The following is a 24966-nucleotide window of genomic DNA, read 5'->3' on the forward strand; positions in this document are numbered from 1 at the left end:
GATGCGATCACGTCAACACGGACCAGAATCTTAACAGCGACGTTTCCACCGTCCTGTGGAATCCATGCCATGGAGAATTGAGGCTGTTTTCAGAGCCCTACCCAGTATTAGTACAGTGTTCCTAATAAAGTGCTCTGTGAGTGTGTATCAGTATGTACTGCATCGATTGCTAATAATAATAATAATACATATTAATAGAATTGCTAATGACGTTATCTATGACGCGTTTCTGCAGTGTGGACCTCACAAAAAATCGGGGTCCTGGTTAACGAGCGTTCTAAGGCGGTCTTTCATGGTTTAAAAATGTCTCGAGGGCCCAACTGAACCCTTCTAACTGAATTCTGATTTTGATATGTTCAGATAAAGCAGACACAGGATGAGGAGAAGAAACAGCTAACTGCTCTCAGAGACCTGATCAAATCCTCCTTACAGCTAGACCAGAAAGAGGTAGGTACACCAGTGTTGTACAGAGGCTTCGATTTGATTTGCTGTGTCTCCTCGATGAAGAGATCACACGGAACACGGTCGAAACGGCACCAGACGCCAAAACCTCCGAAGCTCTGGTGATCTTAAAGCCATGTGGTTCTGTGTTGATCGTTGATGCAGGTAACGAGGAATATATGCCGTCCTCAGCTTTAAAACGTTCGTTAGATCCGAGAGAGACTAGAGGACCGGACGGCTTTGCAGTCGTTTGCAGAATCGCACGTTCCTTCTCATGAGGGGAAGGAGCTGCAGATGTCAGGACTACACAGCAGGACGCTTTTATAGAGCGAAGTGTTTGATGTTTTATGTGTGTTTTTTTTTTTTTTTGGATTTGATGTCCCCTTCCAAAGCAGATGGTTCTGGTTTCGATTGAATACCATTGTACTGTATTGTGTCATCCATAGACGTGTGCCATTGAGTCTAATCTATGGTCTGCTTTTCATTTCTGTGCTGCATTTTAGCTGTTTTTAATGATATTCTTGTTATATCTTGTTCTCTCTCTCTCTCTCACTTTAATGCCTTCTGACTGAAGTCTAGGAGAGTAAGTTGATATCAGTAACATTCTGTTGCCATGCTGGATAATTGACTGTGGTTTCAGAGCATGGCCAGGTTTTTTTTTTTTTTTTTTTTTTTTTTTGAATGTTGATTTAATTTACTTTCCATAAGTGCATTTCCAATTCTAAAACAATTTTATTTTTTTTTCCCTTACTACTTTAATGTTAGCTCTGCTTAGGCTTTTTGTATTTATACATTTTATTGTGTTTGAAATGTTAATGAACAGTGTGTGTGTGTGTGTGTGTGTGTGTGTGTGTGTGTGTGTGTGTGTGTGTGTGTAGGACTCTCAGAGCAAGCAGAGTGGATACAGTATGCATCAGCTTCAGGGCAATAAGGAGTTTGGCAGTGAGAAGAAGGGCTATCTGATGAAGAAGAGTGATGGGTGAGTGCCACTGCTGCTCCTGGAAGAACAGTGTATAACGATGGTAATTTGACTGTACGTACACAGCTCCGAGTTATACAGTCCCCTCTGAAAGTATTGGAACAGCTAGGTCGATTATATCGTTTCCACTGTACGTTGAACAGTGACGAGACGGTAGATCGTAAATTCAGCTCTCGTTTCCCAGATATTTACCTCTGGATGTGTTCGACAACTTGGACCTTTCTGAACCCGCACGTTTTTTCAAGTGATCAAAAATATAGGATGTGTTTCTTGTTGCCCGGGTGTGCCCTGTTAGATCGATTGTTTAACGAACGGATAGCCCTGACCGTGTACTCTTGGTCTGAGCCCTGGGTTTCGCCCGTGAAGACGGCATTTGTCGTTTAAAAAGGATAAACCGACGTGGAGACCAGAGAGCTGTTTGCGGGAGAAAAGCAAGCCGTTTTGAAGCCGAGAAAAAGAGGGAAGATCTATCCGAGCCATTGTGCAAAGCCAATACGACAATCTGTAAGAAGACGGATGTGTCATTTATTTATAAAATTGTTTTTTTTTTTGTTTTTTTTTATTGTAGTAGCTGGGAAATCACTGTTATAAGAGGAATGACACGTTTCTGGCCGTGCCGTCGTCTTCACCGTGGTGACGCATCACACCACTCCAGCATGGATGATCTTCCTATAATAGCACGTCCTGTCATACGTTATTCCTTATTTATAGCCGATTACATGAATTATTAATTCGCAAAATTGCACCATGTACTGTAACAGTATTGTGTACCCAGTCAGTGGAAGAGAGGGCTAAAATCTCAACACACAGTGGTGCTGTTATTAAGGTGAGCAGGGGCGTATATGCAGCGAACGAGACTCATTTTAGTTAAAAGGTTTAAAGCTGGACACTGAAGCAGTGTCAGTAATGCGCTGAAGTGACTCCTCTGTATGTTAGCGCGCTACATAAGACGCGTCCAAAATCTGGATATGTCGCTCTGACGTTAGCTAACATGTAAATGATGAACAAGGCTGTTGTTGGTTTTGATCTCACAGGCTGCGGAAGGTGTGGCAGAGGAGGAAGTGTTCAGTGAAGGGTGGCATCCTGACCATCTCTCATGCCACGGTGAGTGCTCTTTTCCTGTCTGGTTTCAGATTCCCAGAGGAGGCGCTTAAGCATGCTTTTTTTTTTTAAAAAAAAAGTAGGGCAGGTACTACAGCTAATGCATCACTAGATGAGGACAAATCCACATGGACCGTGTAGAGCAGAGCTTCTCAAATTTTTGTAACTAAAGCCCCCCTATCATGTGGCACACCCCCCACCATATTGGAGGAGACCAGGTATAATGATGATCAATTCTACAGAAAATCTATCTATTTATAACCTAATCTATAATCTGTTTTAGATAGATAGACAGATAGGGGTTTTTTTTTTTGTTGTTTTTTTTTATACTTTTTAAAATGACGTTTTATGACTTTTCTAAAGCTATATAACGGACCGGTATGGAAGATGAATGCCATAAAATGTTTCTGAACACTAGAGAACTAGGCTGTAATAACGTGGACTATTTTACGTGTAAAACGTGCTGCATCACATCCGTCTCGCGTTCTTAAAACGTCCGCGTAAGAAGGATGTAAATGCGGACGAAGGGCGCGTCTCGTTATCCACGACGACGTTAAATCTCCGTCTCTCGGCCCCTCGCTGAACGGAGCAGCCGCAGAGAGAGGTGTGAGTGCGGCGGGAAAGCAGGACCTCGCGCTTGCAGGTCTTTTTGCAAAAGAAAAAGTCGCTAAAGGGGTCTGAAAAGTCACTACGTTGGCAACACTGGTCTGCACTGACAGCGAGATAAAAGGCAGGCTAAGCTCCGCCTCTCCCCGGCAAAAACAAAACACGCAGGGAGAAGGAACGCGGGGTTTTTCATTTATACACGTTCTATTTGAAAAGCAATAAAACACACCGCGTCCACAAATGATGCCCCGTCTGTGTTTTTTTTTTTTTCTTTCTCTTCTTTTCTTTTCTTAAAAACAATTTGCGCCCCCTTCCCATCTCTCCTCCCGTACGAGAAGCGCTGCTGTATTTGTACAGCATTTTAACTCCTGCCGCGTGGTGACTAATGTAGGAATGTTTTTGCGCAGGATGGCAGCAGGGGGTCTGTAACACACAGTGAAATCAGCTGTAATGATGCGGGAGTGCAGCGTCTGCTCTGATCATGCACTTTGATGCATTGTGATGCGTGCAGTGAAATGCAGCATGTTAAGCTTTACACACACACACAAAAAAACCCCAACAACAACATATAATTACCAGTTGGAAATATATATATATATATATATATGTGTGTGTTTTAGAATTTTCTGAATGCCGTGCCTTGACTCTGTATGACGTCACGTTATAACGAACACGACAGTCGGGATTTGACGTTCCCTAACGTGTTCGAGATGATGAACGGCTCCTGATTGGAATCGCATCGATCACCCTACTCTGATCTTTAACCAGACGTTTTCATTCACGCGGTAGTGTCGTTGAAATGAAGCGCGGGTTGTCTGGTGCGTTGTGTGTTGGAGCGTTGCTGAGACGTCTGTCTGTTTTCCTCTCCAGTCCAACCGACAGCCAGTTAGACTTAACCTGCTTACCTGTCAGGTTAAACCAGGCGAGGATAAGAAGTGCTTCGACCTAATCTCCCGTAAGTAAACACACACACACACACACACACACACACGTGTTAAAGTCCATTACACATGCGCTAAGTGGTGTGGAAAGGCGCTAAAGTGCGGTTAATGTAATCCACTTTCACTCTCTCCACCTCTCTCTGCAGATAATCGCACATATCATTTCCAGGCAGAAGATGAGCAGGAGTTTGTGATGTAAGTGTGTGTGTCGTGATGGGTATGAGCACACTCAACGGTGATGTAAATGTGTATTTATGGGAATTGCGGTTTGGAAGGTACGTGATGTATACCCGTGTGATCGTGAACAGAATGACGGTGTCTCTATCAGGGTCTAAACTGAACCTCTTAATCCATCTGCACTCTGGTAGGGAAATGAACTGTGGGTGGAAAATGATAAAGCGTTCGAATTCTGCCTGCAGAACTAACTTGTTAATATGAGAGGTCAGAGGGGCGAGGCCAGACTGGGCTGAGCTGACAGGAAGGCCAAGTCTTTACATGATCACTCTTTACAACCATGGTGAGCAGAAAAGCATCTCAGAAAGCACAGCATGTTGAAGCCCATCCACCTTGAGATTGCGACTGCAGAGGACCACATCGGGTTCCGCTCCTGTCGGCCGAGGACGGGAGTCTGAGGGCGTTTTCAGATATGTAGACCTGCGCTTTGTTCGGAAACGCGGACGTCCGTACCGAATGTGTTTATGCATGTCACATGTGGGTAAACCGTCCTCTGATTGGTCAGAGCGTGCTTGTTTATGTTCGGGGGATTCCGCTCATAGCTCATAGTCATCCATCCAGATGGATAGACAGCAGCTCTGTGAGCTTATCGTGGCTCTCTTTTGAGCTGTGGTGGTTATAGTTGATCAGCTTGAGCGGGATTCGATGTTTCACACAGCGATTAAAGCCCATCTCCTCGAGACGCTCGCTAAACACTTTGTAAACCTCTGTTTGGGTTTTGTTTCTTAATCCGTTTTTGAAATGTCGCTCAGAAACATGTTCGTCAGACCGAGCTCCGATGGCGCGTTTTGCCTTCGTCTTTGGTCCGCGTTAAACCGCGATTCGTGTTGGCGAGCCGTTAGCAAAACAAACAGGCTCGTGCAGTGCTGTACGGGTCGGTTCATTGGTCCGTTGGGTCGGATTGCATCTCGTGTACGCCTAGAAGCAGGGGGGTCCAATCTTGGGTGCAGGTTTTCGTTCCAACCGAGCAGGAGCCACACCTGTTTAAATCTGTTGATCTTGGCTTTTAATAGACTCAGGTGTGGCTTCTGCTCGGTCGGAACGAAAACCTGCACCCACACCGGCTCTTCCCGAATAATACCGGACACCCCTGGTCTAAAAGAACCGAATCAAAGGGAGAACTCGCACCAGATTCCGAAACAAAGCGAGCCAGGTGTGAAAACGTCCTGAGGCTACAGTGGAGACAGGTTCAAAGAAACTGGACAGACCAGGCGATGTCTCCACTAATGAACTCTTCTCTCATCAACAAGGCATTTCTGCCTCCAGAACTGCTGGATGTTTTGTCGCACAATTCTGGGTGAGCTCTAGAAACCCAGGAGATCAGCAGTTTCTGGAATACTCGGACCGGCCCGGCCCGTCTGAGTCAGTCGCTGAAATCCCAGTTTTCCTCATTCGGACGTTCGATCTGAATATTAACTGAAGCTCTTATCCTCCTATCGGCATGATTTTATGCGTTGCATTGCTGCCACGTGATTGGTTGACTGGATGGACAATTGCGTGAATCGGCGCATCTAGAAAATCCATAACCATAGAAATTGCGAATTTCCCTTTTTTAAAAATTTTTCATACACTTATGTTTGGTCAACTTTTTCTCTGTTCTGTTTCTCAAATATGTAAATACATGTGCTGTGGAAAATGATACTTGATTAGGCCCATTAAAGAGGCTTTCATCATGCTCTAATGGATATTCAAATATTGAAATTTGGCAGAGGGATCATCTCTAGTGAGGTTCTAGATATTTCCATGGCTACCGTATGTGTGTGTTTTTGTGTGTGCGCAGTGAGATCCTGATTATGATTACTGTATGTGTATGATGCGTTAAGTTCTATGTCTGCTCATGCCTTTGGAGTAATGTGTGTGTGTGTGTGTGTGTGTGTGTGTGTGTGTGTGTGTGTGTGTGTGTGTGTGTGTGTTCAGATGGATATCCGTGCTGACTAACAGTAAGGAGGAGGCTCTGAACATGGCATTCCGAGGTGAACAGAGTGCTGGGGATGACAGTCTGGAGGATCTGAGCAAAGCCATCATCGAGGACGTGCTACGCATACCTGGCAACGAGGTGTGCTGCGACTGCGGAGCGCCAGGTCAGACAGCCGAGTGTGTGTTTATGCGGGAGTGTGTGATTGAGTCGGAGTGTGGCTTCTCTGTTTGGAGTCGCAACATTGAATGAGTCAGTGTTTATCATGCAGAGAAAACAGACGCATGGCACCAAACACACACACACACACACACACACACACACACACACACAGAGTCTCTGAATATTATTTTTCCATTTCCTTCTCGTTCTCGTCCTCTCTTTAGTTGCTACAGTTACACAGATCACTTGATCGAAATAATAAAACCACATATAAATGGAACGGAGAGAAGCGGTTTCCGTCGGATTGGATGAGACGTTAGATATGAACGCTTCCATCACCAGCCTCTGTTTACTTCTCTCTACTGAAATAAAATATAAACGGCTAAACGTGTTACACGTCCGTGAGAGTCTTCATTTGCAGGTATTCCTGCACGATGATGCATGTGCCATACATCCACAAAAGGTGCAAGCGTTCATTGCTCAAGAAGGCAACACGCTTACATGAAGAGTCAGGGGGGTGTAAACTTTTGAACAGGGTGATTGGTGTAAGTTGTTGTGGAAAACATGTAACTGTTATTTAGCTTCTGAAGGGCGGGACGGGACTGAATGAAAAATAAACAACCTTTTAACCAAAATAATAAGGATTTACACCTATCGTCCCGTTCAAAAGTTTACACACCCCTGTTTCTTCGTGTACCGTGTTGCCTTCTTGAGCACCAGTGAATGTTTGCACCTTTTGTAATAGTCGTGTACGAGTCCCTCGGACGTCCTGAGTGTGAAAAGTTGCAATTTCTATGATCCTTCTTGTTTTTTTTTTTTAAAGCAATTAACATCTTGGAGATTCTGCAAGGCGGATGAAAACCCATCAAGCGTGTGTGTCGTGTCCACCGTGTGAACTTTTGTTACTGTAGAAAGGATGATGTGTTAGAACGAGTGCATTGACGTAATAAACGTGTGTCCCAAACCGCGTACTTGCCTACTACAGTATATAGTAGGTGTAATACATGTATCTCAGCCACTATATAGTAGGTACGTACGCGGTTTGGGACGCAGCCCACGGCTTCAATCAGTCGTCTATTTGCACGTACAGCATGACAGATAATTAACCGCACTTGAAGCGTTCGTAAAATTAAAACTGAAACACACAAAACTGTATACGGTTCCATAACGAAGACCAACCATATGTCGATACGTGAAATCCTGGAGGGAACGTCGGACGGCGTGACGTGGGGACATAATGACGTGTGACGTTAATCCATCTACGTTCTATAACACGTAAAACCTGAACATGAAAGGAGTATTCGAACAGCGACTCATGTAAACACCTTAATCAGAATATTGTCTTATTCAGAATAAGGTCAATAATTAGATTACTGCTGTCCGTGTAAACGTAGTCAGTGTTGCACTCAGAGTGTGTGTGCGGTTCATCAGTGTTTTAGAGCGACTCGGTGCACAGTAAACGCCGCTTCACATCAACCTCATCTCTGTCTGTGCTGTGAGTTTGAGTCGCTTATAACCTGCATTTAGACACGACACGCGCCAGATTCACTATGGTTTTACGTGAGCAGAGGTTTTACGTGGGCAGAGGTTTACAGCATTTCACCTGATTGGTAATGAGAAGTGAATTTAAAAAAAAAACTGTTGCCAAATAAAAGGAGGACTTCCTGCGGGTTTCCGCCAAAATAAAAGCCACGAGGTCTAACGCGTAAAAGTGAATTAAGTCAGAAATATATTACTGTTGTGATATTACTGTTTGTACCCCCCCAAATTATATATATATATATATATATATAAGTGCAATAGTAATATTACAAAATAGCAAGGTTTTTTTAATATATATGTTTTCTTATTTACAAAGATTTCTGTATATTTATAACACGACTTGTTATATTACCCTCGCATTAAATTACAACACAAAACAGAACTAGTAAACACTGCTGCGAGGGGGTTTCTAATACAGCTGCTGAGGGAGTGATGGTAAATCATCATCTTTTTCTCTTCCGAGTGCCGTAATCTATCTCCCTGTATATTTTTTCCTCTCTTGGAAAATCATTTCTGAAATTTCTGTTCCTGCTCATCTCCTCACTGATCTACTGTCTTTTTAAAACAAACAAACAAAAAAATAATAAATGGTGTCTTGCACCCCCTTCAGGATTTAATATGAACAACATTGCTGGATTTTCACTGCTTCACCTTTGCTGCTCAATCAGTGTGTGCTCTCCTTGTGTGTGTGTTTTGATGCAGAGCCTAAATGGTTGTCTACTAACCTGGGCATCCTGACCTGTATCGAGTGTTCAGGGATCCACAGAGAGATGGGCGTCCATATTTCACGCATACAGTCCATGGAATTGGACAAACTAGGCACCTCTGAACTCTTGGTGAGGCGTGTGTGATGTTTCTGTGATGATCTGCACCGTCACATGGTGTTACGTGCCTGATCTGATTGATTGATGAGACACCAGCCGAATGACGGCTCGTTTTAGAGTGAACTCGTGTTTTATAAGAGGAGAAATGTCATCTTTTTACAATCACAGCCATGAGGCTGCAGGTTTCTTCCAAAACGATGCAAAAAGGCACGAACCTGTCATTGCAGAAATGAGAATTTATTTAAAAAAAAATAAATAAAAATAAAAAATAGAGACCACTTTTTCATTTCCAGTAAACAATACTGATGCCCATATGTATTTTTTAAAAAAATATTATTTTAACTTTACTAGGCTTTAAAAAGATTTTTTTTTTTTTTAAGAGCACTTCACACACCAAACAAAAATAAAACAAGAACAATAGGGCTGGGCGATATGACAAAAATATCATATCACGATACTTCATCATTTCTCTGATAGACGATGCGTATCACGATATATAATTTAGCTAACCAGCTGTCTGCAAACCATTCAACTGACTTTGACGCTAATTCTTTAATGCCTACAAAGATAAAAAAAGATTAAGTTTTTAAAAATGTTAAAAAAAACTTTTAAAAAAAAAAAACTTGTTAAATGTTCAAATCAACGGCATCAGCACCATTTCATTTGTAATTACTACAAATATTTTGAAAAAATACATCACCATACCAACGATACATCAGAAAGGTGTATCACGTAATCATTGATCACGATATCTATATCATATTGATATATCGCCCCGCCCTAAAGAACAATAAAATGTATGACGTACAGAAAACGCAGGTTTTTAAAAAAAAACATATTTCTTTGCTTGTATTTTGGAAGTCAATTCTATGTACAGAAACAATTCTGTAACTAGGTTTCTTACTGAATGTTAAAGTCAAACAGAAGAGTTAATAAAATATCAGAATTGACCTTGTAGCTATTTTGAGATTTACGAATACTAGCTGGTCATTTTATAACTATTACTAATCTTTTGACAGCTGGCCAAGAATATAGGAAACAGTAGTTTTAATGAAATCCTGGAGGGGAACCTGCCGAGCCCCTCGCCAAAGCCTACGCCATCCAGTGACATGTGAGTATACTTGCTCTCTGCTTCACATTATTATTATAATAATGTGACATTTCATAATATTACTGGTGATAACTGACGAGATCTGACCCCCTGCTTGTTTCCCTACAGGACCGAGAGGAAGGAGTTCATCAATGCCAAGTACGTAGAGCATCGGTTTGCACGGCGCACAGCGACCACAGCCACGGCGAGGCAAGGCGACCTGTATGAGGCGGTCAGGACTCGAGACTTGCTGGGGCTCGTGCAGCTCCATGCTGATGGAGTGGAGCTACTGGAACCATTCCCCGAGGCAAGACAGGTACAGATATACCAGACTGCTTCCTACATTTCTGTAGTCTTGCAGTGTGGTACTGGACGTATACAGGATTATGTACATATCCAAAATATTAAAAGGGGGTGGGAGTGGAGAACTGTAGTTTGCAACAGTAATCAAATTTATTTTAAAATGCGTCATTAGAAAAAGGTGAAAGTTAGGATTGCGTAAATATTCACCCCTGTTGATGAACTTTTAACCAGATCTTTAAGCCTATTCTTTTTTTCCTTCGGAATAACCAAGATAATCCGTATAAAGGGAAATTTATATTCCAGTATTGGTCGAATAACGCGGTTTTATTCCACGTTGTAACACTACAAAATGTGGATAAAGTTCAAAGTCGGTATACTTATGCAACACGCACTTAGCTCAACACAAAGGGCGTAATCCTTTTCTCTGAATGATGTTTAAACGCAGCCAATCTTAGTAAAGTTCCACTGACGTACTCGCGTCAGTAGAAATCACACAGATGAAACACTGGCAATGTCCGAATTAAATGTCGTTCTGAATACAGTGCCTTTGAACAATACTCTGTACACTTGGGGGTGCTAATAATTCACATTCTTTTTTTTTTTTGTGTCTACGCTCTCTTGAATGGCGGCGATGTTATTAATTTGATCACACAATCTTGTGAAACCTTAGTTGTCTTGGAGCCACCAAACGATATGCTCTGTATTTGCTTAAGTCATATGATTTCATATCATTTAGATAAGCATATATTAAGCAATAAGCTTATATTACTGTTACTTATACTACGATGCTATTTATTTGAGTATGAGAGATATCATATCAGTAAATCCCTGTTTAACTAGAACTACCGGTTGTCTACTTAATGATTCATCAGATAAATATTACATCAGCTGATATCATTAATAAGAGTGGTTTTTTTTAGCTCCTGAAAAAACAGCACTGTTTGCAAAATTTACATCATGGTTCAGTCCTTCTATTAGGGCTTAAGATATCCTTGATATATTTAGAAAAGAGTTCTAGTGCGCTGTTGTTCACTCGCACTTGCTTGTTTGAGTCTCAGCTTAGATCAGAACACAGTCTTTCTATGCAGTCGCTGTGGTACTCGCGCTTTGATCCTTCGTTGGCGTTGCAGTGTTGAACCTCGTAAACATATCGGTAAGCACCAGGACATTTTCAGACTCTCCACCTGACTGTTCCGGAAGGGAAGGGTGTAATCCATGGCGAGCACTTCTAGGGGAATGGTGACGTTTGGGCAGGTCACTGGGGTCTGCATCATGGGAAACACATCCCTTGCCAGGCCGCAACACTTATAGTGCTATACCCAACATCATATATCTTTAGCTATAGTGGGGAAATATCTCTTCAGAGCCTCCATGATACCCCTGTCACTGAAGTGCCTACCTTGGCCATGTTGTGTCTCATACACAATCCGTTGTAAGGCTTTCTTAGTGTCCTCAACTTACGGCTCTGAGCACATCTGCATTCAGGTTCAGTCTTCCAGACGTATAATGCACCTCAAAGTTGAACTCAGCAAGTTGGGCCACCCACCTTTGTTCTACCACACCCAAATTTGCTGTCTCCTAGTACAGTAACGGGTTGTGGTCCATGACAACAGTGAACGTAAAGATGTTCTAACTTAAAGGTGCTACGATTCTTGTCACTGCTCTCGGACCCCACAAGCGTCGGCTGGCGAAGGCTGTCACACGTTCAACCCCTTCTTGTCTTTGGCTCAGGACTGCCCAAGGCCCAGGTAACTCCCATTTGTAGCTACAATGAATGGGAGACTAAAGTCGGAATACGCGAGTACAGGTGGCACCATCAGGCATTTCCTTAGCTTATCAAACGCTGCTCTTCACGCCACACAACGTGTTGCATCAGGGCATGTAGTGGCCTTACTAGCTGTGTGAAATAGGGAACAAACCATCGGTTTTAAGATATGAAGCCCACCACCTGACAGACGACTTTTACTGAACGCGGGACTGGCCAATCTTCCAGGACTTTAACCTTCTCCATGTCCACTCGCACCCCGTCAACATGCCCGTGAAGCACTTCTTGGGGTTGAGTTTCAGACCGTGTTCTTGCAGGCGCACAAAAACCAGGTCTAATTTCTCGACATAGCTTTCAAACAAAATAGGACATCGTCCAAGTAAACCTCGAATGCCAGATCGTCCAGGGCTGCCCCCATTAAGCACTCAAATGTTGCTCGGGCATTGCAGAGTCTAAACGGCATGCGGGTCCATTGGTTCAAACTCTGAAGGTCTTGGTCTTGCTCAGCCACAGCCACTTGGAAGTATTCTGCCATGAGGTCCGAGGATGAGAAAAGCGAGCATGAACCAGGGCATCCAATGACTCCTCCACCCTTGGGAAAGGGTAGTCATCTCTGTGCGTTCTGTTGTTAAGCTTCTGCTAATCACAACATAAATGCACATACCTGACCTTTTTCATCACCACTACTGCAGGTGATGCCCAAGGGCCGCTGCTCTCTTTTTCTTTTAACACCCCTTGTGCAACCAGGTCTTGAACGTATTGCTTGACCTCCTGAAACACATAGAGGGGAATCCTTTGATGTCTTTGTTTGATGAAGTGCTCGTTGCCTGTTGGAATAAAATGCGTCACCGTAGTGGTATAACCATAATCAGATAATCATCTTGTAAAAACACAGCATGGTGCTTCTATAGCAACTGGTTAAGGTGATGTTATTTGATCTGACCTTACCAGCTAGGGCTCCACTCTAGCCTCTTTGAGACGCGGCTCCCCAACCCGCCTCTCCCCAACAGCCTCTTCAAATGCTACCAGCTCCTTTTGCAACACCTATTCTGGTTTACACAGCTCCGTGACACTCACCTTCAGGGGCAAAACAACTGGCTCCTGCTTTGGGTTCATCAGTCTCACTTTGACTCTACCGCCCACCGGGTGTGGCAGAACATTGGCAACCAGCAGCACAGAGGGCATATCGGCACTTGAGGAAGCCTCCACCATGAGATGCCGTCTCATTTCCAGGGGTACCTGACAGCGATGTTCAATGACTGTTTCACTGCATGGAGGAATGAGGATGGCCTGTCTACTCGCCACCGTGACACCTTCCTATCATGGCCCACATACTCTGTCCTCATGGCGACGAAGACTCCCGACATGTTGCTTATGCTGATCCATCTTCTGGACCCCTTCCAGGCCAGTAAACGGGCTAAGCAGTTCACTGAGCACATTTATTCCTAATATCCTTGGGGCACCGCTTTGTTCTTCTCCATGAGTCTTATCATCTTGTAGCACAAACACACACTTGCAATAGAGCTTTTTCTCCGCGTAGAAACATCCGATTAAAGTCCATTTGTGGCTGTTGACTTGGCCCATCTGGCAGCAGATGGGGCGGCTGTGACTCAGGTGGTAGAGCCACAGCCGTAGTGTTGGCGGTTCGATTCTCGGCCCACACAACTCCGCATGCCGAAGTGTTGAACCCTATGTTGCTCCCGATGACAGGCTAGCGCCTTGCATGGCAGTTCTGCTGCCATTGGTGTGTGTGTGTGTGAATTAGAAACTATATAAGTGCAGACTTACCATTTTTGCCCTCAAACTACTAAAAAAGTGTCCCTCGGACAGAGTAGTCACTTCTAAGCCAGTATCCAGAAGGCAGCATGTCCTCACACCATCAATGAGCACATCTATGGTAAAGCAATTCCTAAAAGCACTCTCTGGTTCCAACCTCTGCTCCACCTCCAGTGGGTCCGGAAGTGGTATAGAGGGTTTAGCAGACATCGTGCTAATGGTTGCTTGTGCCTGTTCCTTAGCCTGTTCAAGTCCTGAGGCTGTGGGACTAGCTCTACGTGGCCTTCCCTTGCCATACTGGCATATTCGTCTTGTGTGCCCAGGTTTGTCCACAGGTGTAGCAAATCAGCCTACCATCTTCGTCTCACAGAGGTAGCCTTCCAATCTGGATCATGTCGTCTTAGTCTGTGACGTTTTTCTTGGAGGTCATAAGCAAATGCTTTAATTTTTTTCACCGGTCATCTGCTTGCGGTCGTTAAAACTCCCTTCTGCTCTTGTGCCTACAGGGGCCTTGTGGTCATATAGTTCCTCAAGAGTCTTAAAAACTTTCTTGTGGTGCTATCCTCCAGATTTATAGTTAGCTTTGCCTTCCCCTTCAGGTGTTGCACAAGTTCAACTTTTTGGAATCTTACAAGCTTTAAAGTAGGACTTCATCGACGCCATCCACTGTTCTATGCATTGATCTTCATTACTTTGATTCCTGCTGAAGTTTGGGCACTTTCTGTTTCTCTGTATATAAACCATGGCTTGGTTTTTCTGTTCAAGCACTGCCTTAGGCATAGAGAGTGCTTCTCTCTCTATGGTCACTCCTGGCCTGCTCGAGGAGCGCTGTTTGCTTTCTCATATCAGCCGACTATTCAGCAAACCTGGCGTAACTCATCCATACCTTCTACCATGTTCACATAAACTCGGGATTGGGACTCTTGTCACATGACTAAAGCTAATTAAGGAAAGAGCCAAACAAGAGCTGCTACCATGGAATTATGCACGATTCAATTCAGTTTTATTTGCGTAGCGCTTTTTACAACGGTCATTGTCTCAAAGCAGCTTTACAGAAACGTATAAACACAGGATACAGCTTTTAAGCATGTGGATTAATCCCAATTGAGTGAGCCGGTGGCGACGGAAAAACTCCCTAAGATGATATGAGGAAGAAACCTTGAGAGGAACCAGACTCAGAAGGGAACCCGTCCTCATCTGGGTAACAACGGATAGTGTAGGTAAAAAAAAAGTTCATTATGGTCTGTACATGAAGTCTTTGTTGAACTAGTCCACTGTTCACTAAAGGAGACCTGAGTGTAAAACTGCATGTGGTAATTGCAGTCCCAAGGCCATCGCTGAAACCGTAGTCCCAGCAACCACAGCGAGAACGTCCATGTGGAAATGGGATAGATGAGAGCTCCATCCAGAGGTAGGGCATCCGAACGGATCAGGCAGGTCCGGTGAGCAGAAAGCGTCAGGATCACTGGCATCTCCAGGCAATGGTTTATCCTGTTTGCGTACACCAAAACCGATAAAACAGTGCCCATGTAGTGAGGGTAAGAATTTAGTCTTACTCGGGTAGCAGGAAAGCTAGATCTAGGTCAACCTCCTTCACACAGTTGGTTTCTAAACTATGATGTGGTTTAGGGCTTTAAACTGTCAAGAGCCAGACCTGCATTTGTGTCCTAGTGTAGGCTTACGTGCATGCGTACTTGCCTTACCACTTCTCCCCTTCCTGGCTGGCTGATGGATAGACCTAGTGGAATGGTAAATTGGAACGATAATATATTTATTTAAACTTAAACCAGCAGTTAGGTTCCAGGACGGGGGGAAAAAAAACAAAAAAAACCCACCAAACATATATAAAGAAACCTTCACTGCGTTTCCAACCACCTTGATACACTATAAACTTCTTATTCCGAGAAATCAGTAAGTGCACGCTTCTTTCCTTCACACTGGTGGAGTTTCTGTATAAGCTTCAATTCAAGAGTCTCGGGTCAAATAACTAACTTCATTCCTTCTAAGCTAACGTTTCTGCTATTTAAAAAAAAAAAAAAAAGTGAAACGTGATAAAGAGTGCACGAAACATAATATGCAATGTTGTTCAGTGACGGTAGAGAGAGTGTCGTCTTTGCAGCCACACAAGATTCACTTCCTTTTCGTTTCTTTCCTTTACTCGTAGGGAATTTTGTGTTGTATCGGGTGCTAGTTTGACAGTTAGGGCCTATAGACAAAATGTGGTCGCGCCGGTTGTCTCTGATCAACACCGCACTAGGAACACATCTCCCGGAACATCCATAGCTGCTGTGAGTGCAATCCATCATGCTTATTTCATTTGCTAGAAGAAAATCTTCTAATAATCGAAACACTCTCCCCTGACGGCAGAACTGACGTGATCGTGTTATATCAGAACCTGAATATGTCTTCTTTTTTTTTTTTCCATGTGAAACGTTTGATGGCCTGTGCCCCTTCCTCCAAAACTAAATGTCACACCACATATATAGCCGAGGTATTCGATCTGATTTTCACTACCTGTAACTTGAAGAGGATCCGAGAGCACCTCGGTCACCCGCAACCTTCTTTCCAACCGTTGTTGACTAAATCACGCAAATAGGCCAATCGCTCACGTACACCCAAATGCGGCGTAGTCTAATAAAACCGACGTAGTGGTATATTCGATTTTACATTTGATATTCATTGGGAATAGAAGCTTTTATCTAAAAGTTCATTCTGTGGTACAAAATAATAAGTATTCAAATCTACACGCAAGTGTTTTGTTTTAAATGCTAACGAGAAGTAAAATTAATATTATTTTAAAGCAAAACCAATTAAAAAAAAAAAAAAACCCATTTACACTCTTTTTCTGCGTGCCCTGAACTGTAAACGTCAGTGCTACGCCGTTATTTTCGACTTGATATCGTGTTATTAGGTAAATATTAATAAGATATACTCAAAAATTTAACGCCCATCAAGCTATCGATGTTTTCTAATAAATTTGATAGGATCCCGGGGAGACGGCTTTGCACTTCGCTGTACGGACTTCAGACCAGACCTCGCTGCCCTTGGTCGATTTCCTTGTCCAAAACAGGTACTGTACCTCCTTTTAGTGTCTCGTATATTTAAATGATGTAGACTGAGAATGGTCAAACACAATGTAGATGAACGTCTCTTTGATGGTAGTTTGTATTTGCGCGTGTGTGTGTGTGTGTGTACAGTGGCTCTCTGGACAGGCAGACGGAGAGCGGGAACACTGCACTCCATTACTGCTGTACCTACGAGAAGCCGGAGTGTGTCAAACTGTTACTCAGGGGCAAGCCACTGATCGATATAGGTCAGTGCGAATATTACATTTTTAATGGCGCGTGTATTATAGAGAAACAGGTGCTCTAATGGACTCCCTAAATGGCTTTGTGATTCCAGTCAATCAGAACGGAGAGACGGCCTTGGACATCGCAAGGAGGTTAAAAAACACACAGTGTGAGGAACCTGTAAGTGTCCAGACCAAGTACATTCATACACCTTGAACAGAAGTAGCTCTGTAATTCAAAAAGCTAGAGCAGAAACATGTGGTTTTGAGTGTGTGTGTTTGTGTGTGTAGCTGGTGGAGGCAGCGGCTGGCAAGTTCAACCCTCACGTCCATGTGGAGTACGACTGGAACTTGCGGCTGGAGGAGATCGACGAGAGTGATGATGATCTGGATGATAAGGTTAGAACCAGTGCCCTCATACCACCGGTATGCTTTTAACTACATACTCTAAAATCCTTAATATACAGCAATACTCGGCTATGGAGTGGGATGGGCCACTGGTCAGTTGGAGGTCATCTGAAGGTTAATGAGAGCCAACATGATTTCTGACTCATACTGTGGCAGTGGAGATGTAAGGAGATTCTAGTGGCACCTGGCAGTGCCGCTGTTCCCTACAGTGCCGTGCATAAGTATCCACCCCCTTGATCGCTTCCAGATTTTGTAGTGTTACAACTCGGAACTAAAATGGATGTGTTTCTGATTTTATGTCATGAATCTACACAAAGTATTGAACTGCACGGGGGGTGAATACTTATGCAAGACAGTGTATTTCATCAGCAGGACAGTAGAGAAGCATGTTTCCTTCACATGGTCGGTGTGTAGGTCAACTACTCCGACCACACTGCAGGGTTTAAATGTAGATTTTCACATGTTGATTAAAACTGAAACAAAACTAAACATGTTTTTGTTATGTCTGATTTGATTTGACATGGAATTAAAATACTACGTGATCTTGATAGCCTGTTTTTTTGTGTTGATATTGTAGTCTGTGTTAGTGAAGAACGACACGGGGTTCTTTAAGGAATACTGATGGAGTAAACACGGTTGTGGTTTGTGGACTGTACACGAGTTCTGTCCTACGTGCTGATTGGCTGTTTGTCTCGTGTTAACAGCAGCCGAGTCCGGTGAAGAAGGAGCGCTCGCCTCGACCGCAGAGCTTCTGCCACTCGTCCAGCGTGTCTCCTCAGGAGAAGCTCTCGCTGCCTGGCTACTTGAGCCACAGGGACAAGCAGCGGCTCTCGTATGGCGCCTTCGCCAACCCCGTCTACAGCACGTCCATGGAAACGCCTGCGTCGCCTGGGGCCGACACGCCCACTCCTGCCTCCAAGAGCAGTGCCAAAGGTACAGGTAAAAGTATAAAACTGTACAACGAGAAGGAGAAGGCTGGAGATTAATAGTTGTTAATTCTATATCATAATAATAGTATTCATTAAAGCACAGAGATCAATAAAAACTCAAAGAAATAATGAAAAAAAAATGAGCAGGCAGAACACGGAAAGCATAACGATAGCTAAGGGACGAGCTGGTGTTGACGGTTAAAGGTTTTGCTCTATCTATAAGTTTTTAATCCTCATAACACTTCTGTAATACCAGAACAGCAGCTGATGAATTCTAAAAAGAAATAAAATGCCTTGAAATCAGTTGTAAATGAAGTGTAGTCTGTGTAGTGACGCTATCAGTAATGCTACGCTATGCATACATACACTAGAAACATCATGAATACATCATATATATATATATATATATACACACACACTCCAGCTGCTGATCAAAGCATGTAGCATAGTGCAACTGACTGTATGTGTGCACTTTGGGCGAGACAGCTCGTCTTCAGGCGTCGTTCTCTCTGTGCTAGTAACCGTTTATAGCCTTAGGGAGGAAGTGACACGATTGCAACACTATCACACATAGCTTCAAAAAGGAAGCTACATTTGCACAGACAGACTTCTGGCAGATGTTTCTCGATATTTTAGCTGTTGTGGAGAGAAAAGTGTGTTTGGTCGACAGTGTAAGTCTACATAGGTGAGAACTTGTGTCATAAACACACCCATTTCCTGCCCTGTCATTAATAGGCAGACAGTCACTGTTTGTTTAACAAAGGAACAGGAATGTTTCGCTCCAGGCCATGATTTATACACAAGAGCTGCCTGTCGTATAGCTCTATACTTTAAACAATAGATGAAATGAACGAGTATCTCTGCCAAACATGCAGTTGTTGGTATACTTCAAAACAACTCTGTGTATGTGTTCCTAAACCCCTCTGTGCAGAATGGTTTGGAAGGGGCTGTGAGTTGAGGAGACTTGATAACATCTCAGTTTTGCTGCCAAATTTGAATACCTCATTCTGAAAGTGCATCGCATGATGTTACTTACAAACATTGCAGTACATTTTGCAATAGTACTGTTACACGTTAAAGTGCACCTATTATGCTTTTTCAGATATTCCCGTTCATGTAGTGTGTTATCGAGCTGTTTGTGAATGTAAAAACTCTGCAAAGTTTAAAAAATCAGAGCGCACGACAAACGGAGTTATCGACTCCCGAAAGAAGGAATCGATTCTGAACAGCTGAAACGAGTCAGTGATTCCAGACTTTACTTCCTGTACTAACCTACGTAGGTTTGTAACCAAAAGCCCCGCCTCTGGTCTTCATCGGCTGCTCGCTGACAGTGATGGACCAATCAGAGCAGAGTATGCTTTCTGAAAGGAGGAGTTTAGAACGAATCATTTAGAACGGATCATCGAACGAGTCGTTTGTGACACTGGGGGGGAGGTAATGCTGCAGTTTAAATTATGAGCACGTTAAAGTGTTATTTTTAACCTCGGATGCATGTAAATCTATTGTATGAGACCTTTAAAACAAAATTAGTCACGTTATTATCAAAACCATAATAGGTGCGCTTTAAAAAGGTGTATTTATAATAGGTGCTTTTTTCCAATTCTACGCTGTCAAACTGAACAAACATACAGAGATAGAGAGAAGAGCAGTGCCAGGTGTGAAAGGGGTGCAAATTCCACAGAGAGATGAAGGTTGTAGTAAAGCTGATCAGAGACCGAGAAGTAGCAGCCGCATTTTGAACTTTCCCTTAAACATGTTTGAGCTGCTGATACAGCTGACGCGGAAATCAAACTGCTGCTCGGTTCAGCGACCGTGCGATGTATATAAACCAATTACAGCCGGGGGGGAGGTCTCGGGACAAAATGTATTGAAATGCACTACCAGCTTTAGCCCGTTCCTGCACTTTATAGGGCTTGTTATTCAGAGAACAGACAGAATTACAGAAGACAATAACAGATTTAGTGTCGAAACAGAAATGGGCGGAATATGGAGAGCTGGAGGATTAAACATTTTGAGCAAATTTCTATGAATGATGTAGTCAACTAATTGTTGCAGCCCCAATTAATTCATTTTCAGTGACCCCTCCTTCTAAGGGGACAAGAGGACCCAAACCATGCCAGCTAAATGCCCTCAGAGCATAACAGAGTCGCCGGCTTTTTCCTTTAATTTGTCACCTGCCTTGACGCACAGCAAAAGTAGATTGCGGGTATTGCTTGCTATATGCAAGATCTGGATAGATCTGGATACATGTCTTTCCACCCATCCATTGCTTGAAGATGCACGTAACTTTGCACCAAAATACACCCAAAGAAATCATGCTGGCAATGGGAAGTACAGTATTTGCAATACCTAAGGGTTAAATGCATAGAGCTGACTGAGGGATTCATGCATTCTCCCTTTCCCTTCCCAGCTCCCTCCACTGGCCCTCCCACCTCTCTCCCGCTGGGTTCTCAGCCATGTACAAGTGGCAGCTCCACTCTTTCTAAAAAGAGGGCTCCTCCACCTCCTCCTGGAGGCCATAAACGTACGCTCTCAGACCCCCCCAGCCCCGTCCTCCAGGGACCCCAGAGCAAAGGTGGGTGAACATCATTCTGTGCAATCCAGTTTAATTTCCCTCATGAGAACGTCACCAGTGAACAACTTTTAAAAGCTGTGATTGAATAACTTTCATTATTACTTTAAGCTTTGTAATGGGTACTCTCCAGTTCCTCTGTTGTACAGTTATGACATCTTGGCGCTTCCTGACAGGAAGTTCAGTGTTGCTGCTATCTGTCTTCCAATGTTGAGCGTTTTTGCTGACAGCGAAACGAAAGCAGTTATGTTTGCACCTGATTGCATTTCCTCTTTCCTTAACTCGGAGAATAAGATATATCCACCTCTCTTTTAACTGCAGGGAGTGATTTAACACCTCCGCCTACGAACAGGACCTCGCCAGCTAACAAATTTGAAGGAATTCAGCAGCAGCAAAGGTATGTAAGAGCTACACATGTGGTTAGTGTCATAACTACATAATATTCACCATTGTAATGATTTCCCCCTTCTCGTACAGCACTACTTCTAGTAATACAAAATCAACACTTGGTCCAAGAGTCTTACCCAAACTACCTCAAAAAGGTGAGTGTTTCATGCTTCGTCACTGTAAGATTTGTCCAAGTAGTCTTTTCATGGAATGTGAGCTTCAAGATTATACCACAGGTTCAGTCACCTTGACTTCCTGCCATTCGAAGTGTGAACCTTTTATAGGTTAAGGATATGATGTTCCTCTTTTTCAGTGGCATTAAGAAAGACTCTAGGCACGGCCCCTTCAATGGACAAACCCAATCAGGGCCCTGAGGTCCTGCAGAAACCTACCCAGGTGATGGACATGCCAACCAGAGACACCATCACCAGACCCACAGAGCCTCCACCCAAAATCCCACAGGCAGCTGAGAGGCCCCAACCAGCTGAGATTCCTCCCAAACCACACGTCCTGGAGCTTCCCCCTAAACCCCAGCTCTCGGATCTTCCCCCAAAACCACAGCTATCAGAATTACCCCCCAAACCCCAGCTGTCTGATTTGCCCCCTAAACCCCAACTTAAGGATCTGCCACCTAAGCCACAGCTATCAGATCTCGTCTCAAAAGTCCCGGCATCCACAGCTACAGAGACGCCACAAAAACAGTCAACACTAGAAGAGACTGCTCCAAAGGTGCAGCTGGCAGAGGCTCAAACTCCAAGCCAGCATTTAGAGCTTTCGCCCAGGCAGGCAAGTGAGGACACCAACGGTGCGCCAGCAGGTGTCGTAGAGATGCCAGTCCCTCTGCCACGCAAAATAAACACGGTGAGTCATGTGGAAAGACGGCAAAGGTGATGAGGCAGTGACGGAATGTGACCCGTATTCGAGTTGAGGAGTTGATTTTTTTTTTTATTTTTTAGCTGAAGTCGAGTTGACTTATTGACTTGACTTACTGATACGTTGGCTCGTTGAGTAGACCTGTGGAGTTTAATTGACTTGAGTTGAGTTGTGGAGTTGCCTTGACTTATTGACTTGAGATAAGTTGACTTGTTGAGTTGACCTTTGCCCTGTGTGCGTTTGCATGTTTCCCCATGCTTTGGGGGTTTCCTCCGGGTACTCCAGTTTCCAGATCGGCATTTCCAAATTGTCCGTAGTGTGTGAATGGGTGCGTGAGTGCGTGTGCGATTGTGCGACAGGTTGGCACCCCCATCCAGGACGTCCCCCGCCTTATGCCCCGAGTCCCCTCGGATAGGCTCCAGGCTCCCCGCGACCCTATGTAAGATAAGTGGTACAGAAATGGATGGCTGGACCGAGTTGTGGAGTTGACTTGTTTAGTAGACCTGTGGAGTTGAATTGTCTTGACTTGAGTTGACTTGATGATGATGATGATGATGTATGTTTTGTTTGTCAGGGGAAGAGCAAAATCAAGAGGGTAAAGACCATCTACGATTGCCAAGCAGACAACGATGATGAGCTGACGTTTACTGAAGGAGAAGTGATCATCGTCACAGGAGAAGAAGACCAAGAGTGGTGGGTGAGTAAGACTCTTGCCGAATCTCTGGCTACACCCTTCGCGTTAACATACATTTGACAGCACGATACATTTCACACCGTTTTGTAAAACATTTTCTATTAACTTGGTCTTTTCCAGATTGGACACATAGAAGGTCAGCCGGACAGGAAAGGGGTCTTCCCTATGTCCTTTGTGCAGATTTTGTCTGACTGACATTGTGACTGGCAGGTGTGAGGCTGCCCCTGTAGCACAAGCTTCACCCCATTAGCCTCTCACCAGACTTTGGACTCCGCCTCTCTGTATAGCTGCTGTAACCCAAACAAATCTCAAGAATCCAAAAGGAAAAAAAAAAAAAAAAATCAACTATCATATCGAATCCAGACTCTCGGAAACATGAAGGGTGAACCGAGTAAAGTGTGTGTTGTTAACAAACTGACGTTATCTTGCCTACCAGTATTACCGTAGCCATGGCGGCCCAGCATGCTAACCTGGGTATGCAGTAGCTATCCTCGGAATTTAGCACTTAACAATTTCTCAGTGTATGCTGTAACGTTGTGTATGTGTGCACATATGGAATTTATATGTATGTCCATATTAAGTGTCTCTGTACATATATATGCACAAATGTAAGTGTATATTTATGTACTTATGTTATGTAGGATGTAAGTGTGCAAAAGTATGTTAACCCCTGCTTGCTTCAGGAGCCGGACTGACTCCTAGACATTTTTTTTTTTTTTTTTTTAAATGTCATTTTCATTCGTCTCTCGAATTCCGGGAAGGACTGAAACGGACAAAACGAGAGAGTTAAATGAAGGTTTCACTGAATATTATAACGGTGTTGTCCTCGAATATAGTGGCACGATAACCAGGGATGAAAACTTTTAATAGTTTCAAAGCCTCTAAGCATCTCATCATCTATGCATATAAGGTTTATCAAGTTAGGCTGGATTGCTTGCTCGTCATTATATGTTGTACTGAAAAGGAAATCCAAAAAAAAAAAAACCAACCAAACAGTAACCACATTCGTCTTCTATCTATACAGTACCATGTTTAAAGACTTCTGCTCTGGATGTGGTTTAATTGGTGGTTAGTTGTAGTCCATGCCACTTGGTAACCATCCATGCATCTCCTCAGAGCTACTTAATGCCAGATCAGATATCACAAAGCCCCTGGAACACGTCCTTACCCATAGGATCATTATTTAAGGCAGACGGATCCTAGTAAAACAATCCCCCAGGTCCTACCATTCCCCTTAGAACGCATTACCATCAGAACGTACATCGACCAGCGTTGGCATTACAGGTTCACGATGCTCATTTATTTGGTCTACATAGAAATAACTCTGGAACTGTGGAGTTTTGTTTGTAGGTTATTTGTATGTTTTGGTTTTTATTTGAATATGAATTCAGGGGAAGAGAGCAATGAGTGACGGGCAGTAACACGGCTCCGAATGACCTTAATGCTGCCTCTGACTTTTCCTTAACCAGGGAGACTTGAGCTTTTTAGCTTTTTTTTTTTTTTTTTTTTTTGCATTAACAGAAGAATATGTATTAGCAAATGCTTCCTAATTTGTTGATAGTATTAGCCATTTATAGGGCTGCAGTGTGTCCGTATGAAAAGAGTGTATAGAAAATAAAATGAATACTCATTTATTTTAGAATGTGTGACAAATTGCATTCGCTGTAACTGGGGTAAACCACGATGCAAGATTTCAGCACAAGCAAAAACAGCAGTGTTTCATGGAGTAACAGACCTACCTGTGTGAAGCCTGTGGAACTGAGTTCCTGTTACACCCGTTCATGTATTTTATGTACATTTAAACTCTCAATGAGCCTGTTGTTGGACCAAATGTGTGAAATTCATGTTTCGATAGAACACACTTCATCTAGAAGTGCCATCTTGGACTAGTCAGGAACTGGTGATAGACTCTTGTCTGCTAATATTTGGAAGCAGTCAAATGGCGAATTTCACAAAGAACTGGATCTGATCCTAATGTTAACATAAATAAATAAATAAATAAATAAATTAGGATAGATTTACCACTCATTTCTCATTTGTTTCTCGTCTGTGTTTTGCTGCACTGTATGTTTAGTCCCGAGACTCTCTCTGATATCAAGTTTCATTTAGAAATAAATATTTTACGTTGAAACGAA

At 43.4% G+C, this 24966-nt stretch overlaps 1 protein-coding gene across 6 annotated transcripts in view; it reads left to right on the forward strand.

Moving 5' to 3' along the window:
* asap1a (ArfGAP with SH3 domain, ankyrin repeat and PH domain 1a) overlaps positions 1 to 24966 on the forward strand; it is a 67022-nt gene extending 42056 nt beyond the window's left edge. For 5 of the 6 annotated variants that reach the window (XM_053628077.1, XM_053628075.1, XM_053628074.1 and 2 more), the window contains 20 exons: positions 361 to 447; positions 1320 to 1420; positions 2455 to 2524; positions 3998 to 4082; positions 4215 to 4263; positions 6220 to 6383; positions 8624 to 8757; positions 9765 to 9856; positions 9965 to 10151; positions 16664 to 16749; positions 16877 to 16992; positions 17082 to 17149; positions 17260 to 17367; positions 18081 to 18315; positions 20716 to 20880; positions 21199 to 21274; positions 21355 to 21419; positions 21578 to 22125; positions 22712 to 22834; positions 22952 to 24966. In XM_053628077.1, the coding sequence (XP_053484052.1) occupies positions 361 to 447; positions 1320 to 1420; positions 2455 to 2524; positions 3998 to 4082; positions 4215 to 4263; positions 6220 to 6383; positions 8624 to 8757; positions 9765 to 9856; positions 9965 to 10151; positions 16664 to 16749; positions 16877 to 16992; positions 17082 to 17149; positions 17260 to 17367; positions 18081 to 18315; positions 20716 to 20880; positions 21199 to 21274; positions 21355 to 21419; positions 21578 to 22125; positions 22712 to 22834; positions 22952 to 23026 (2634 nt within the window). In that variant the 3' untranslated portion in view covers positions 23027 to 24966. The remainder of the gene's footprint in view (positions 1 to 360; positions 448 to 1319; positions 1421 to 2454; positions 2525 to 3997; positions 4083 to 4214; positions 4264 to 6219; positions 6384 to 8623; positions 8758 to 9764; positions 9857 to 9964; positions 10152 to 16663; positions 16750 to 16876; positions 16993 to 17081; positions 17150 to 17259; positions 17368 to 18080; positions 18316 to 20715; positions 20881 to 21198; positions 21275 to 21354; positions 21420 to 21577; positions 22126 to 22711; positions 22835 to 22951) is intronic. The other variant, XM_053628076.1, reaches the window with a different exon arrangement.

The sequence above is a fragment of the Ictalurus furcatus genome, chromosome 7 (genome assembly GCF_023375685.1).
Source record: "Ictalurus furcatus strain D&B chromosome 7, Billie_1.0, whole genome shotgun sequence".
Lineage (NCBI taxonomy): Eukaryota > Metazoa > Chordata > Actinopteri > Siluriformes > Ictaluridae > Ictalurus > Ictalurus furcatus.